Source organism: Sinocyclocheilus grahami, unplaced genomic scaffold, assembly GCF_001515645.1.
Source record: "Sinocyclocheilus grahami isolate Dianchi unplaced genomic scaffold, SAMN03320097.WGS_v1.1 scaffold116.1, whole genome shotgun sequence".
NCBI lineage: Eukaryota > Metazoa > Chordata > Actinopteri > Cypriniformes > Cyprinidae > Sinocyclocheilus > Sinocyclocheilus grahami.
In genome coordinates this window covers 991,609-1,010,624 of record NW_015505295.1, presented here as the reverse complement: position 1 = coordinate 1,010,624, position 19,016 = coordinate 991,609, and the positions used below count along the sequence as shown (strand labels likewise).

At 38.0% G+C, this 19,016-nt stretch overlaps 1 protein-coding gene across 1 annotated transcript in view; it reads right to left on the bottom strand.

The window, feature by feature from the left end:
• Positions 1-1,070: 1,070 nt before the first annotated feature.
• rprd2a (regulation of nuclear pre-mRNA domain containing 2a) overlaps positions 1,071-19,016 on the bottom strand; it is a 38,460-nt gene continuing 20,514 nt past the window's right edge. Inside the window, exons 2-10 of the mRNA XM_016277927.1 lie at positions 9,019-9,075; positions 8,742-8,800; positions 8,489-8,615; positions 8,208-8,383; positions 7,045-7,399; positions 6,668-6,913; positions 6,135-6,326; positions 2,313-4,316; positions 1,071-1,934 (exon numbers count right to left, since the gene is read on the bottom strand). Coding sequence (XP_016133413.1) covers positions 2,638-4,316; positions 6,135-6,326; positions 6,668-6,913; positions 7,045-7,399; positions 8,208-8,383; positions 8,489-8,615; positions 8,742-8,800; positions 9,019-9,075 — 2,891 coding nt within the window. The 3' untranslated portion in view covers positions 1,071-1,934; positions 2,313-2,637. The remainder of the gene's footprint in view (positions 1,935-2,312; positions 4,317-6,134; positions 6,327-6,667; positions 6,914-7,044; positions 7,400-8,207; positions 8,384-8,488; positions 8,616-8,741; positions 8,801-9,018; positions 9,076-19,016) is intronic.

Genomic DNA, 19,016 nt, shown 5'->3' with positions numbered 1-19,016 from the left:
AATGACTCACCCTTAAGTCATTCCAAACCTGTATGATCTTCTTTCTTATGTTGAACACAAAAGAAGATATTTTGAAAAATGTGGGTAACCAAACAGTTGCTGATAGCCATTGACGTCCATAGCACAGAGGAAAAAAACATTAGGTAAGCCAATGGCTAACAGCATTTGGTTACCCACATTCTTCAAAATATCTTCTTTAATGTTCAACAGAAGAAGAAAACTCATACAGGTTTGGAACAACATGAGCGAGTAAATGATGGGAAAATGTTCCCTTTAAAGTTGGCTGGACACCAGATGTTTTCTTGCCTTGAGAACGTTATTTTCTTAAGAAAACTGAACTTTCTCTGAAACGAACAGGAAAATACGTGAGCTAGATTTAATGAGGATGTGAAAGTTTAATGCAGTTTCTGAACTATTTAGCTATAATGGGCTTTTTCGCAATTTAATGCTAATTTCATGATTTTAAGCGGTTTAATATTATAAGCAATACATATTTATGACTTCACTATAAAGGACAACTTAATTTATCAAGCAGCATTGATTTGGTTTTTAGCTAGTTTTTCTGTATTTAATGTTTTACAGTAAATTAGCCATCTAATTTAAGCCTTTGCTTCCTTGTCTCTTTAAGGAAAGAAAGTTGAAGCACAAAAGATCTGTATACTGAGGGAAAACCCAGTTTCAAAATGTCCCGTAATGTTTTACTTTTGTGCTTCTTTTTTTTTATTCTGCCTATTTGCCAGCAAACATCTAAATGCAACCGAATTGAAGGCAGAATGGTTTCTCTTTTTACTTTACACTTTTTAAATGTGTTAATCAAGAAGGGGGGGGAACCCTTATGGAGTTGTAACCCTGTTCTGATTCAAGGAGTTGACTTGATAAACATCCATCTGTGCCTAATGTAATCAGCCACAGCTGATTCTCGAGCATGAGTGACACTAAATTAAGTGGAACCATGCTGGGCCTTAATTTTAGAGGCAAAAGTTACTGTGCAAATTCCTAGTCTTATATGCTACAATGAATTCAGAGAAACATAATTCCTTGTCTTTTATGCTACATTTATTTCAGAGAAATATGCAACAGCGTGATGCAACATTTGCCACACAACTGAAGTGACCAGTCATCTCTTGATAAAGTCCTTATTTGATCAGACAAAAAACTTGCATCTTAATCTAACCGTGTCTGCATATAAATAGAAATTTCAAACAGTAAAATTGTGCAAATATTAGCCTAAAGTGAGATGAATATGGGTCATTTTGAAGCAAATATTCATCGCAAACCAGACTAGTATGTAAGAGAATGAGGACTTAGAAATGTTAAGTCCAGGATCACTAAGCAGGTAACAGAAACCCCGAAGTATTTCCATTGTGTCATTGTAGTGTGGATTTGAAAATTTGACTTGAATTGACTGTATACACTTAAATTCTGATAACTCATGCTATGCTTTGTACAGTTTGCAGTTACATAGTTTTACAGTTTTTATAATACAAATGGCCTACATTTACCCATTCAAACACTAATTAATTGAGAATTACATTAAATGTGTTTAAAAGCCTCTGGTTTTTGGTTCTAGAACACGGTGAAGGACAAATCTCAGTCCTAAACAGTCGACATGAGTTCCAGCCATTTAGTTACAATAAAACCTCTGCGTATAATGTTGATCGTATTTTATTGATGAATGAAAGGTTTTCGCGAAACTGTGGAAAGCAAAAAAAAAACAATCACTGAAGCAACTAAGATGAAAAGACTCGAAGACATCATGGTTGAGACTGTACTCCGGCACAGTGGTTTTTTCCAAACACATCTTTATTAATGTCAGTACAGTAAAAGCCTCAGGGAACTGAGGGAGGCCATGATGATTCTGCCCGACAACTTCGTTTCTTCTGCATCTTCTGCCATTGTTGGCAAAAACGGCTCGTCACTGTACACCTCAGGACCTTACCTCAAAATTGTAAAGATTACTTTTTCTCTACACTGATGTTTGTCCATTAAAGACGATAATGAAGTTTAACTACCTGTTAGGGTACATTTAATTACATGTACAAAATAAGATCAAAACTACCAGCTTTGCATAACAATATAGCTTGATCATCAGTAGAACTTAACTTCGAAAGTAAAAAAATATTACATATCAAACTTAGTTAAATGTTGATCCAAAAAACCATTGAGTTCTTTCCCAAACATATGCGCAAGATACATGCACACAAATTCCAACTAAGGGAAAGAACATTAACCTTTCAATTTGATTTTTTATAGAACTAGACAAAAACTATAGAAATTAAAGAAGAATTAATGAAATGAAATAGAATAACCACCTCTTGTTTTGTCTGCCTTCAGATTCCATCTCATTCCCCCAGCATTCCTTGCCAGATATTCTTTCCAATTCTCTGCTCCAGTGCTCCTTGACTTCTTGTTGGAAAAGAGCACATCTTGCTCAAGAGTTTTTGGCGATCTGATTCCATGCCCCTGATTACTTGAATAAATTTGCACTTCTCTACTGTGATCTTGCAAAGGTGTTCAACACCATCCCCTTCGTGTCATTGTCCACAGCAATCTTTGTCTTGCTGATAACCCAACTGCATTTGGACGTCTTTACCTGCTCACTGTGACATGCACTAAACACCTGAGCAAAGACACACTTCAGTAATGCGGAGGCAAGAAGGGTCTTTTAGGGGGATAAAAGGGGCCCCTGAATCTGGGAGGTCCACCAAACGGTGGGCCAGGTCGCTTGCCCCTGGGAAAGGGTGGCTCATGACGGACGGGTGGTGGCCTACGAAGGGGCCTAGGAGCTGGATAGTGCCCAGGGTGAGGTGGACGAACATGGTGTGGTGGTGGATGCCTGTGTTCCAAGTGAGGAGGAACCCTGTGCTCTGGGTAGTGAGGTGGGATTTCTTCAGTATAATGCTCTTGTGCATGAGGTGAAATCGGGTGCATGTCATAATGAGGGGGAGAGGGGCTGCGTGGTGGTTGTTCATAGTATGGGTCAAAGTATGGATCTTCAGGTAAAGGTCGAGGAGGACTTGAGGCTTCATGGTAACCCCTTACTGAAGGAGGAGACCCAATGTGGTGATGGGGTACACTTGGAGGGCGCTGCAGAGGTACTCTTGGTGGATGTCGGTGGTTGTAGTCCACTGGACCATTCGGTGGGATTTTAGGAGCAAGGTGCGGTGCATGAGCAGAGTGAGAGGCCCCATCCCCATGTGGATGGAAAGGCTCCTTGTTTGGAACCTCATGAGACAAGTGTTCATAATCAGAGTTTGCTGGGGCATGCGATCCATCAACACCATCTCTTTCTGCTTCCCCGAAAGGTTCCTGCAAATCTCTGGTGGGACGAGGACCACTTGCTCTCGAAGATGCTGGATGCATGAAGTCTTGTGGTGGAGGAGGAAGCTTTGGGATTGGTGGCAGAGGTGTTGTGAAGAAGTTAGGTGCAGCAAGATCCTGTCTTGGTTCTTTAGCAAGGTATGGCTCTGCACCGTATGCATCAGAGCTGGCCGATACTTGCTTCTCTTGATCATCTCGATATGCATAGCTACCTTCCACCATTTTAGAATTTGGTCCCACATCACGAATTAAGGGGTTTTGTCTCGGCTCTTGAAGCATCACACCTGATCTCTCGGTGGCTTCTACACGGTCTCTCAAAGGTTGCTGGTTGCTGGACAAAGAAGAGGAACGCATTGCTTCGATGCGTTGATGCCGCATAGCTTCTGCCTCAGCAAGAGAGGGCACAGACTTTTGGAAGTCTTTTTTTGGTGCAGTCTTCTGGTGCATGTCCATATGAGCTTGTGGATCGGTCTGAGCATTTTGTTCCTGCCAAGATGGAAGTGATTTAGCATCCAAAGCTGTAGAAATAGACATCATTTGTCCCTGCTGATACGGGAACAGCTCTGATTGAGGAACATCCATAATTTCATCTTGCGTTGGTGTAGAACCACCTTCATCCCTTACAGGGGTTCCACCAAGGTTTTCTGCACTTGCTGAAGGGCTATCAACAGCTCCTTTAGGCCATGTCAGAACAGATGGAAAGCCCAAATTAAAGCCTTTCAGTCCTGGGTGACCTTGGAGGAAGTTATCAATCTTGGAGTCCAAGTTAGAGTTGAGAGAAGAGCCCTTCTCATTCGCCATATTGGACTGCATGGGCGTAGGAGCCACACATCCTTGAGAGGTGGGATCCCTAGCCAGTGGGAGACTAGATGGAGTAGGTAAGACTTTAGGAGATGTATCAGTCTCTGCTGTAATAGGTGTCGTTAGGGATTGCTTTTCAGAATTTGAAATTGTGGTGGTCTTTGCAGCCGGGTTGTTTAGCAAAGAGGACAGACCTGTGGGAAAAAAATTATAGAAAAAGAAAGATAGGGGTAGGGACGCATGGGTCAGCAGATTGATTTAAATACACAACACAGTTTCTGAAGAACTCATACTAAGGGCCAGACTACTAACAGCTTGTACCAGCGCAAACCCTCTTTTGGCATTAAAAACTACTGCCAGAATTTCTAAAGGAATTATTGATGAAAAGGCATGGCTGACTTTATTGCATATGCAGTTGTAAAAGCTTTCATTTCAGACACAAAATTTATGGGAGAATATTTAAATTAATTGACCAATGTGATTTACCAAGGTTTGCGGTATTCAGTTTACTGGTATTTGTACCATTATTTAACAGCCAAAATACAGTAGATTACCCATACCTGATCATCATCAGCTTTGCTTGTTTGCGACCCTACACTGATTTATGCTGCTCTTGGTAAATTTAATTGCCGCTTTTATGGTATTGCATTCTCACACTAATTTTCCCTGTTTAGTAAATCTGGCCCCAAGTCTTTTCTAATATCATCTAATGTTGCTTCCACAACTAGGCAAAATATGTATAATGTTTTAGGTCAACATGAAATTACATTCTCAACTCATTTAACTTACATATTGTGATGCATTTTCGAGTGAAACATTATATTTAACAAGTAGGGTGGACTGCATCCATCAGGAATTGTGGGCAAGAGAACCAGAATGAAGACACACCTGAATGCGAGTTTGATTGCACATTTGACTGTGGAGGACTATTATACTCCTAAATCAATGCCTGCCTGGAACCAACTATTGAGCTTTAAAAAACCCACATTACCTAAAACAATCATTTGTTTATTTGTCATTACAATCTTATTAAAGGCACAATATGTAAGATTTTTTTTTAATTAAAATATCCCAAAACTACTAGAACAGTGTTATATATCTTGCTGACTTGTGTACTTACATTCTCCCAAATGTTTCAAAGAATGTTTAAATCCAGAGAAATAAGCAATTTTAACTAGTGACACGGACTGTGTCCATAGTGTCATTGTGTTGCCTGCCAATGATGTCATAAGCCCTTGATTTCCGGTTTTGTTTTGTAGAAAACATGGAAACACCAAAGACGCTTTAATATGTTATGCGTTTTATTAGACAGGTGACGACCGCACAGAGTAGCATTATAACAGAACTTTCAAAGTATCTAGTATGATAAAACAGCCCTGCTTTTTTTTCCCCACATACGCACGACCGGAAGGAGCGGAAGCGGTCGACTGTGGCATAATAAAAGCTCCGCTGCTTTCGAGCCGTACGTGTGTCGCGCTCGTTCAGCGGCCTTGTTTCGCTTCGTCGGCTTTCAGCCTCACCCTGCTTCATTCTACTACGTTAATAAATCATTAGCTCATCCATGAACATGATTTCTGCCCGAGTCCAGTCGGATTGCATCGGCTGTGGGGATGAAGACAACAACTCCCATGATTCCACACTCAGTCACGGCGTCATCAAACTACGCCTTTGTTTCTTTGTTTATTTTGAATTTGCGCCCTCTAGCAGCGAAAGATTACATATTGTGCCTTTAAGCTTTTTGGCTTTTGGGTAACATTAATGACCTAGATGATATCATCAGTGAAGGAAGCTGTTTCAAAGGTGGAGCAAGTTATTACATTTTGATGAAGGATTACATCAAACTTTTTCTTCTGAATAACATACACTGATGAAATCACACACAGTGAGACTGCAAACGTATTAAAACAAAAATAGGGTTAATTCTGATTTCATGTTGACTTAAAACATCTTGAACTACTGTGTTCACAAATTTCATATCCCAACTCAAATAATTTTTCTTTTCCATTTCTCACCCTGAAAACCCCCATGGGTTTGTGTTTTGGATAGAACACTGAGCAGAGTGTTGGGGTTGATGTCCACCCTAGAAAGGATGCTGGCCAGTGGGTTGGCTGGAGGGGCAGTAGAGGGAGTGGGAGTCTTTTGAGTTGAGCTTGGAGTAGAAGGTACACTTGGGGAAGACCGAGATACAGGACTAACTCCAACAGCTGCAAAGGCAAAAGCAATGTTTGAATGCATGATATAACGTACAAATACAAATTTTTAACATTTCACTTTTCATACTATCAAGCAGTTCTCCAAATACAATATCCAAAATTATTTTACTTTTAATTTTTTCTACTTTTTAACTAACAAATAGTGGAGCTGTAGACAAGAAAATGAGTAGGGGAATAAGGAGCAGACACAACACAGGCCACATTCAAACATGCATCTCTCAAATAAGCACCACAGCTTACCACTAGGCCAAGGCATTGATCAGTATGCATATTTAATAAGATAATTTAACCTGTGCATGGCATGCTGTACAAATCAAATTTCAGCATCTCACCTGAGTTCTTCATAGCATTTGTGATTGTGCTGAGGATGGAGCTGATCTTGCCTAGGTCAACACCAGCAAGGTTCACTGGCAGTGATGGTGTGGTTGGTGTGGTGGTGGTTGTTGTTGTTGTTACTGCTGAGGGAACAGTCACTGCTGGGGTTGCGATCTGCTTTGTTTGTGTGCCTTCATTTGTTAGTAAGGATTCTGTGACAGTGGACTGTTTGGACACAACAGCAGAGGCCACATGTTCCTGAACTGTAAGGAGAAAACAAAATGAAGGAAATAACAAAAAAGAGAAAACACTGCATCCTAACAGCTTAACAACAGTTTCTATTAAATGAGAAACATACCGAATATCAAAAAACTTAGTAAAGGTCATATGGTACCTATGATGGCAGGTGTTTCCATCTCCTCTACATCCGAGAGGTCCATGTCCTCTACGTCACGATTGTCTTTGTCTCCCAAAGGGGCACTTGGTGGTGAGGAACCCCCGACAGATGAGAGAGGGCTGGGAGCATCAGCCAAAGCAATGAGGTCCTCCTCCATTGCTTGCCCATCCAGCTCTGGGTCTGGGGTACCAATCCTTTCAAGAGCATTGAAGGGTGACTCAGAGCCCGTGGGTGAGGGAGCATCTTCAATCGGGGAGGGAATGGGGGAGTCATCTGGATCAGGCAACATATTCTTCAGTGCATCAAGTTTGCGCTTAAGGTGCGACACCCGGTTTGCAAATGTCTCGTAGGCCTGGAGAGGCAGGATTTGGAGAGTTCCACTATTAGTTCCAATAAAATAGTCATAGTTCCAAAATTGGCATATTAACAAATGCTTTGTTTTTGGGGTTGAACCATACGAACATACATTACAGATCAAAAGTTTGCAGTCAGTAAGATTTTTACATTTTATTCTTATATATATACAGTGGGTACGGACATAAGTTTTACGTATACTTGCGTATAGTCTATTATCTTTTTTTTTTTAAACCGTCAACCTTACAAAACCAATGAAAAGGCTAATATTTTTATGAAATGGCCAAATATGGCTGTCACAGATAGACTAAATAAAACAAGGACATTTTGCTAAACAATGGTCTGGATAGCTTTATTTTCATACAAATTCAATTGTGGCATAATGCAGCCGAAACCACTAAAAGCATTAAATGAGCATTTGGTCATTACTTCTGTAAGGACTTTCAAAAATAAATGTATATGTGCATTGAAATAATGAGTCTGCTGGAAGGCCTGAGGCTGCTGTGAGTGAGGAGAGATTAAGAGCTCTTGTTGAAGCAAACGGAAATAATTCGATTTCATAAAGTGCTTTTTGGAAATATAAATAAAACAACATTTTACTTATTTTATACTTTTATACCAAATGGTTCTTTATCTTTACATTCATTTTAGTCTCCCAGTGTGGAGAATTCATGAATTTAATAATATTGCTGCATCAAATACTGCAAATCACACTGTAAATTTGTACAGGATTGTAGCTAATGTATGTTTATAATATAATTTCAAATTACACCAAAAATAGCATCACATTAAACTGCAATACTCACTTTAGCCACAATCTTGACCTCTTTATATTGCATCTCATAAAATATATCTGCATTTTCCAGAGCTTCTATCAATGGAGAGCCTTTTTTGACCTCTCCATCCAGAAAGGAAACAAACTCCTGAAGCTTTGCACTCCCATCTTCAAAGTCTTTAGAAAACCTTTTACCTCCTGCCTTGTCTAAAGTATGGGATGCAGAAAGAACAAACACAAAAATTAGAAAAATATTGATTTATTGATGAATGCATATCCGTTTAGAATCATAAAAGGCCACTGTTTACTGACCTTTCAGTTTCTTCAGAGCCTCTGTGCTGCACACATCTACTCTCATTGCCGCCAACTGTTTCTCTTTAAGCTCAATCTCATCCATGGACTTCCTGTACTTGGACAGATGCTCAATAAATGCTGAGGGCTAACAGGCAAAAAAACAAAAAGTAGGTAAGAAGTTGTATAAATGAAAAGTATAGCCATTTTCAAATTCCCCAAACCAAGGGGTCCAAAGAGCCATTAAATTCCAGTGTGAATAATGATTATTTACCACAAACTCAGCAACAATCTTGGATTTCAGGGCAGATTTGGAGCTGACTGGAGCTGAAACTAAAATTAAGGAATATTTAAAAAGAAAAATCATTACTTTATTATAAGAATTTCAAAAATATGTTCAAGTCTTAACATTTTTATACATGAAGACTTTTAATGTTAAACTTAAAAACACACTGACAAGCCTATAAAATACTCTCAAGAGCAACATTAAGATGATACATCCTTAGTTATTTTTATACATTAAGACTTTTAATGTTAAACTTAAAAACATCAGTTCTGAATGACATCATTCACCAGGTAGAAGAGATTAAGCCTGTGTGGCGCATCCGCTGGGAAAAGAATAAGGAAAAATTTAACTTCATCATAAAACAATCCGTTTAATGGCCCACTTACAATGGAATGACCTTTGTCTAATATTAGAGCCCGACCGATATATCGTTTAGCCGATATTATCGGCCGATATGAGCCTGTCGCCAATATATCAGTATCTGCGAATATGCAGAATATTTTTTTTACAGAACATATAACGCAGATTAAATGCTTCTGAATGGTGTAATTACTTAGTTTGTCCAGCAGAGCTACTGGCGACCCAGGTCAGTGTAGTGTAGAGATGTGCGGATGAGCTCAAACTTCACCGCCTGCCTGCCACCCACACCTATATTTTGTCGTCACTAGTGTTGTCAAAAGACCCGGTACTTATGTACCAAGTCAGTACTAAAAAAATGTAAATGTTACGGTACCAGGTTTTTTTAAGTACCGGTGGTACAGAGTACCCGGTCCTTGATGCGCTATCTGAAAGGTGCGCAGATGCGCTCTCTCTTCATAAAAGCACTGAGACGTGGCAACATCAAAACGAGGAAACACACCAAACTAACAAAAAACTTTAAAGACACCCAGATCAAATGAAAGAGTTCAAGCAAGTAAGTTTCATTTTAATTTTTAATATTTAGATCAGTCGTTCCCATACATTGATTTATTTGTGGCGGCCCACCACAATATCAAAACTGACCGCCACAAATAGATTTTCCAAAAGGCTTTGACTTCGTTGAATAAACATGAGCACTACACTTTTCAAAGTCGAAACCCAGTGCGGGTGTTTTTATATCCCTGTATTTCTGAAGGAAACCGACTGTCTTCAGAAAATTATGGATGTAATTTTAATTTCATCTTGCCTGTAATGCCTGAGCAGCGTTTGTGAGTGCAGCGCCTATTTGATTACAGCGTTACTGGGGAAACCTCCATCTCTCCCGCTTTACAAGCGCCTCCTGCTGGCAGAGGATGAATTTGCATATATATGCCGCCACAAATAGAGTGCACGTTCTGGGGGAAACACTGCTTCTGTTATGAATATTATTCAATATTTTAATTTGAATGTCAGATTGAAATGAACGCTGTTATTAGAGTAGTTCATCGTTAGCATAAGCGAGGCTAACGCTAATATAATGAGCATTAGAATGAAGTTTCTTTATTAACTACTTAATGGCTCCTATAACTTTTATTATGGTAAAAAAAACAGGAGGACATGATATTTACTATTTTTACACACCAGAGGCTTTTAAATGAATTGTGAATCTAAAATATGCGTGTTAGAGAACGTACAAATGGTTAACATCGTTTGTGTCATATCAGTCAGAAGTTCTGGGCTTTCTCCAACTTAGTTGTTATTCTTGGCTGAATAGCTCTAGGTTTTCAAAAGCCCTTTAAAATTAAATATGTACAGTTTGTATTAAATGAAAGTGGTCAAATTTTTAAATTAGCAGGTATTTGTGTTTTGCTTTGGTATCGAAATTGGTACCGAGAACCATGGATTTTCACTGGTATTGGTACCGAATACTGAAATTTTGGTACCATGACAACACTAGTCGTCACATTACAATGATTCTAATTCTTAGTTTTGCATGATGATATGATGAATGGATGGTTCATTTTTAACAGCAGATTCAGTGACGTTAGTGACTAGAGCTGATCTGCGCATCACGGCACGCTGATCGCGGCCACTCAGTCAATGTTGCACCGGCTGCGCCGCGGCCCAGACGTTAGAACTCATGCTTATCACATCGGTCACATCGCGTACAGTAGAAATATTGTATTTTGTCGCGCCGCACCGCTCGCGTCCAGTGTAGAATAGAACCCATTATAATCAGTGATGTTGTCTACACCAGGCTCTGGTCTACACTGGATGCAGTAAACTGATGCCTCGTTCTATTTATGACGTCTGACACAAAGTTCAAATGATTTTCAATGGTCGCTTTGTCGCCCTAGACACGGTGTGTCAGCATAGTTTGACAGTACAGTCAGTAACAAAGCAGATTGAAAAGTTAGTATCTTTTTGCAGTCCAATAGACGGCAGTGCGGTGGTGGCTTGAGTCTTTAGAACGGTGAATTAATGCTACGTTGTCACCTAGTTGGAGAGACTTAATGCTAAGTAAATCAACAACAATGTCCCCGTCTTTTATTCTCACAATGAGCTTATCATATTCGTTTGCTACATTAGTAGGGCCCTATGATTTCCGCAATGCAGAAAGCATGGATGGAATCGTGGAATCCAGTCATAAAAACTGAAATACAGTAAAAAAATGAATTTACTGTATAACGCGGAATTTCATAGAATTTGTCTTATTTTTGATGAATGAATAAAAAACAGATCAGTACATTATTTATATATATATATATATATATATATATAATGTGTGTGTAACTTTTGAATTATTCAAGGATATATCTGTCATTCATTAACAATATATATATATATATATACACACACACACACACAGAGAGAGAGCGAGAGAGAGCGATACGGTGTCTGTGAATATTAAACTGCAAAAAGACCATTTAAATACGAATGTTCTGCATGTTCATTGGATTACCAGAAAATACACAACACAGAATTTGTGATATTAAATTATTATTTATTCATTTTAGATGTTTACATTTGGAAAAGCTGTTCTTCCTGCATAAACCTGCCCCTGTTGGTTTGTCAGTAGCTTCCTTGCCCTACACAGTTACCTTGTTTAATTTCTTAATTCAGGTTATATATATTTTGTGGTATTTAAGTTATTTATAATAAGTGAAGTGAAGTTCACTGTTAAGTGCACTGATGTCAGACTCATTTTGAATAATAAAGTTTATTGTTAAATACCCTGCCTCCATTACATAGGCCTATGTTTGTCACATCAGTATAAGTGTTTGATCACAATATTTGAGTTATCATTGCAACAAATGTGTTTATGTATATATATTCTGTTTATGTAGACTATATACTGTATTCTATATACCGGTACATATTTTTTTACTCCCTAATAACGGTATCGGCCCCCAAAAAAAACATATCAGTCGGGCTCTATCTAATATTATAAAAAAACCGGGCAAACCATAATGAATTGTTAAAATTCACGCAAACTGACATTGAATAATTTGAGGAATGTCACAAATTACAGCAATCTCTTTAAATTCCATCACATATCTAGGCTACTTTCTTAAGTCTTAAGTGAAAGTGACGTGACATGTGGCCAAGTATGGTGACCCATACTCTGAATTAGTGCTCTGCATTTATCCCATCCAAAATGCGCACACACACAGCAGTGAACACACACACACACCGTGAACACACACCCGGAGCAGTGGGCAGCCATTTATGCTGCGGCGCCCGGGGAGCAGTTGGGGGTTCGGTGCCTTGCTCAATGGCACTTCAGTCGTGGTATTGAAGGTGGGAGAGAGTGCTGTACATTCACTCCCCCCACCTAAAATTCCTGCTGGACCCGAGACTCAAACTCGCAACCTTTGAGTTACGAGTCCGACTCTCTAACCATTAGGCCACAACTTCCCCATGTATCTACTTTCAAAACAACAACAAGGTATTTCTTCAACTACAAGTACTTTTATGGCCTAGGGCTAGTATTTTGTATGTTATAAACTCTATTATATTATTATGACAAAAGGCCCATTCCACCAAGAGTAATAACTGTAAAGATAACTACATCAGCGTCCACACCAATGCACTATAATGTTCTATTTATTATAAGTGTGTGCTGCAGTTATGTCATGTGCTGCTTTAAATGTTTGAGCTCTTTAAAACAGGATGAAATCTGATTGGCTGTCATGCATGTTTTGACAAAAAAAAATTGATAACAATAGCTTTCCTCTGTGTAGCTATTGAAATAGTTGTGATGCAAACTTTGCTATTCTTTTACATTTAAAACATTTTTTAAACTATATCTTTATCAATATCATAGTTATCGTCATTGGTGTTAACAGCACTCAAACTTTTTTCGCCATATAAAATTCACATTAAAACTGTTGTGGAAAGTTTTTTACTATGCCTATGCATAGTTTTAAATCACTTTTATGTACATATCTGGTTGCACCCTTGTCTCAGACCCAGACTATATTATTAAATATACGATATTCTATAAAAAATAATTAATTAATTAATTTAAAAAAATAAAGTATTTAAATATTAAATGTGAAATTGACTTTTTACATAAGTTACAGCTGTAATATTATTTGAAATAAATTTACAGTATGACTTCTATCACTATCATTTCCACCACAACAAAAAGCAATAGGCTATATGTAGGGCTGGGCGATAAAACAGTATCGATATTTATCGATGGTACACCTTCTTCGATAACGATAGAAACATTTTTTCGATATAGTGCACGATATAGGCACATGCTATGAGTGTGCGTGTTATGTAAAAAGTCAATTTCACATTTAATATTTAAATACTTTATTTTTTTAATTAATTAATTAATTTTTATAGAATATCGTATATTTAATAATATAGTCTGGGTCTGAGACAAGGGTGCAACCAGATATGTACATAAAAGTGATTTAAAACTATGCATAGGGCTAGTATTTATAATACTAGCCCCACACAAACACATGCTGAATTGAGTGATGTGCCTGCCTGTGATGAGGAGATTGTGAATAAAAAAAATTTATATTAGTCAAATTTAAAAATAAACATTTGCATTTGAATGCTATTTGTGCATCAGGGAGCATCATCAGTAGCGCACGAGATGCGGTGATGATGATGTAAGTGACGTTTTTGCATTTTAATGTTTTGTTAGTCTACTCTAGCCCATAATGTACTAATACCATGATAATATGGTATTATCACAATATTGAAATTTAGTTGCAAAAAAGTGTTGTCATAATACAGTATAATAGGTTTAATAACTTTTTTCTCATAAAAAAAGGAACTGAACATTTAAATACAATAAAGCAATACACAACAAATGTATAAAGTAAAATATTTCACACAGATTAAAGTGCAAAAGAATTATAAAGAATAGGTAACACTTTACAATAAGATCTCATTAGTTAACCTTAGTTAATGCATTAACAAAGAAAATGTATCTGTGCTAATCTTATGCTTAGCCTCCAATTCACACACTGGCGAGTAAAATCTGATAATTTATTGGCCATTGGCTAATATTAGACATCATTTAGTCACCCAGAGTGAAGATTTAGTCGCATATGCGAGGGATTTACTCGCAATGTAGAGGGTTGTTATATAAGAAGAACATCACATTACAAGTCTTCTACATCCACAAGACTCACTTCTGCAGGCGCTCCATCAGTAATGTAACATTGTGCATGTGCATCAGCAATACTTCACCTGATAAATCATGAATGCAGCCCAAATCTTGTGTTTACGTGTTTATAGTGGTTTGTAATAAATGTGGTGGAAGCCTTAAAGTCAAATAATTTCTCCCAGAGGACCACTTTTAATCTTAGTACTGTGACAGATTCACAAAATAATACAGCGCATAAACTATGTTGACATGTTCACGTAGCTCATTAGATGATAATTTCAGTTTAACTTTACATGTTTCCACATCTGAGATCCTTCAGAAGTACATGCAGAGCAGCATGTGCTATACACAATGAGAATTTTTAATCTTGCTATTTCCAGGGGTTAAAGCAAAAAAAAAACTCTGAGCCTGAGGGGGTTGGGGGTTGCGGGGGCGGACACATACACAGGGTTATTTGGCAAACAAAAAAAGAAACTAACTAGTAACGTATCTGCCATTGCCATTAGCCCTTGACAGGCTACAGATTATGGTGGGATATTTGAAACAGCGATACCAAGAAAGTTTACTCATTACAATATGGTGCAAACATTATTCTAACATTTAGGATGCTTTTGATATCAAGTTTTGCTGGTTAGCTTTGTCCTTGGCATGTCCAAGATGACCTACAATCTAAAACATGAAATTTCTGAAATTGTTTTGTTCAAAAGAAATAATGGTAAATTAAATACTAGGAAATGAATATAAAATAGGAAATATACCATATCAGTTTACAACAGAAAATACAGTTCAATTCGATTAACAACAACAAAAACATTAAAATGGTCCAAGAACTGGTAACTTAAACAGGGTTCGTACAGATAAAAATTCCAGGACTTTCAAGGACTTGTACTACTTTTTTGGTTTTCAAGGACTAAAATCAGATCTCACTAATCAATCAATGTTGTTATTATCTTTCAAATTCTAATAAATAAACTAATAAAACAAAATGGTACAAATAAAGTGCAGCACATGCAAAGAATGCAATGACTGTGGCAAATTTAACATTTGAAAGGATACTATGGCAAAGTTATCGCTTTCCTTATTCAAACTGATTTTTTTCATGAATATATGACTGACCTGAAGAATGAAAGCTATATCATACACTTGGAAAATTGTGAGCTTTATCACGCTCATAGACACTAGGGGTGTGACAATACACTTAGCTTACAAGGTGAGACAAAATGCAGATACTTGGTTCACTAGAACGAGACAATGTTTTAATACTTTAAAAAAATTTAAATGACAAAATATTTGTCTTTTAATCACAAAAAGTAAAACAATGCACTTGTATTTTGAAATGCTTGAACTAATCTAGTGCTTAACTAATGATTATTTTGCTAATCAAGTAATCTACTGATTATTTTGACAAGTGAGTAATCTGATATTTTTTACTAATACAAACACAACTAAGTGGAAAAACAGGCTTTAATATTACTATATATAAAGTAACGATGAGGCAATAATAATTGGCCTCAAATAAAGTATCAAAACCAAACAGCCTACATGGTTTTATTGAACAACATTGTTGAATACATAATGTAATATGCCTATATTATAACAAATACCTGCAGAGGGCGCCAACGGCCTGGTGATATTTTATGTGATTAAACGTTTAAATCCATTTAATTTTAATATTTGGCCACATGCAAAGTCGGCAACTTTTATTTTGAAATCGAGATGTACAATAAATCGCATATTTACACATATGTTGATTTATTCTCCTGTGTTGGCATAGGTTTAAATGATTTACGTTGCAAATCAAGTGAGATTTCCCAAATGACGTTAAGCAACCCAAACTCACCGCATATTCAGAGGAAGAGTTTAGCCCCTTTCACACATACAATCTTTACTGGTAAATTACCATTAAGAGATCATGTGTGAACAGGACCTTTTCAAAAACCCCGGTAAATTCGTTCTGGCAATCATATCATTCATATGGAGATGACTTGATTACTCTGAGCTGTTTTCAAAGCGCCGCTGCTTTTTAAATAGCTTTTCTATGTAAATATGATGCTGTAAATATGATGCTAGATGGAAATCTTTGAACATTGCGCTTCACAGCTTTTTCAATGTGTTGCGCTCGAGACCCAGGCTTCTTCGCCAGCTGCGACTCTGCAATTGAATACTATTATGCACGTCTCATGTTTATAAGAGCAAAAACTTCTGACTGGCTAGTAATGTTAGTCTGGTTGAGAGTGAAAGGTGTGTTCCTCTCATACATTGGTAGGCGAACTCATGAACTCGAACGTGATATCAACAAGTGTTTTTAAATGTAGGACGACTATATTTTTTTTTCATCCCGTAGCCATACGCCGCACACCGGAAATCCGGCACGGTGCCGGAGAATTTAAGCCCTGTATTTCTAACAGTATTCATTCTACTTCATCTTTTCATTATTCAGGCATGTGATCAGCTGGAGACAAAAAAGCAGGAAAATCTGACCACGCCCACAAGCCGCACCCCCCAGCACTTATTATTAAATATATATATTTTAGCACATTAAAAGATATATCTTATATTGTAATAATACATACTATTGTCCTGTAAAAAATAAAAAAGCAGCATTTAATAATCATGATAACAATATAATATAATACATTATAATTAGGGATGTTCATTTCGGTTATTAACCGACAACCGACGCTCGTTAACCGATTGTTAACCATTAACTAGGGATGCACCGATATGAAAATTTTGGCCGATACCGATAACAGAAAAAAGGAGCCGATATGGGCCGATACCGATATGGTGGCCGATATATCGTGCATCCCTACCATTAACCGACAAGATTATTTTAAATTAGAATTGAATTAAATTAGAAAGGATAAGTGTCTGTGACCCTGTTTAAAAATACTAACATTTGTTTCCCGGGGATTAATTTTACATGTGAATCCTCTGTTGTTTGCTGCTTTTGGCACATGTTCTTCATATCATGCATCTGCAGCGCTTCTGCAAGCAAAAACATAATAAAGCTAGGCTATATATATTTGATTTTTTGTGATTTTTTGTGATTTTTTGCACAGCCCTAGGCTATATATGTATGTATATATATATATTATATATATATATATATATATATATATACATATATAGCCTAGGGCTGTGCAAAAAATCACGGACAAGCTACGCAAAATCACAGGCGATTCATTGCCGATTTTGAATGCAATTTTGTGTAGCTTGTCAGTGATCTACGGCTCTGTGTAGTAAATGCCGCTCCATCTGAAAGCACGTGCTGGAGATTTACAACTACATGAAAATCGCATTCGATTTTTTTGCCCAGCCCTAATATAGCCTATATATATAACGAATAAATAGGCCTATACAAGAAACATATTTTTACTTAAAGGGGTCATATGATGTTGCTAAAATATAACATTATTTGGTGTATTTGGTGTAATGAAATGTTTACGCAGTTTAAGGTTCAAAAAACACATTATTTTCCACATACTGTACATTATTGTTTCTCCTCTATGCCCCGCCTTTCTGAAATGCGTTGATTTTTACAAAGCTCATTGGTCTGAAAAGCGAGGTGTGCTCTGATTGGCCAGCTATCCAGTGCATTATGATTGGCCGAATACCTCAAGCGTGTGACGGAAATGTTACGCCCCTTACCATACTGTGATGCCGTGTCCCGGCCGGAGCGACGGGACAAAAACATTAAAAGCCATTATAAACAAGGCATTTGTTGCATCCAGTGGGGACATAATTACGGATTATAGTGACGACTTGTACTGTCTTTTTACGTGTTGCATTGCATCACGCCGCGTAAACATAAAACCATGTCTGCATTTGTGATCGGAGAAATGACAAACTACAAACGCTACTCTACACTGCTCAAAACTCGCGTTTGAATCGTCAGTGGCAAATTCTTTAAAGGGGTCCTATTATGCTCTTTTACAAAGTCTTGATTTTGTTTTGGGGGTGTACTAGAACATGCTCTCATGCTTGGTGGTTCGAAAAACGCATTATTTTTCACATAATTTACATTATTAAAATACCTTTCTCCCCAGCCTGCCACAAACGGCTAAATTAGTTCTGGCTTTGATGAAGGTCCGCCTTCCGAAAAACAAAATGTGTTGTGATTGGTTAGCTGTCCCAGTGCGTTGTGATTGGCGAACAGCTTAGACAGTGTTTCATTACTGCCACGCCCCTTGCTCCGTCTTTCAACAAAAGCTTTTGGGCGAACCCGGCACTGTTCTCCCTCATGTTGTGGAAGCTGTCCTCAGTCAAATTTGAGGCTACAGAACACAGCTCTTCTTTTTCGTGCGCTGGACACGTCGGAATATTTGGGTTGAACTGTTCTGGAACAGTGTTGTAAATACAACTTAACCACTGATTTCTAGTCGTGCCCTCTTTTGGAAGGCCAAACAAAGTAGTTTCGCTTTCACAACGAAACATAGCGTCACACACGGCGGGCTCGAGTGTGCGGAGGCCGGAGGCCTAGAGTGAGCCACGGCCTAGAGTGAGCGGAGACCGGCTTGAGTGAGTGGCGGCGGGCGGGCAACCACATGTGGCGACCCCGGGCTGGACTCTGCTTTTTCCACGGTGAAAGCCGATCTGGCGATCCACAGCGTGAAGTTGATGTATTTCCTCAGCGACCAGCACGGATCAGCACGGATCAGCTCCAGGCATGACGAAGCGGATATCGTCCTCTTTTGGAAGGCCAAACAAAGTAGTTTCGCTTTCACAAC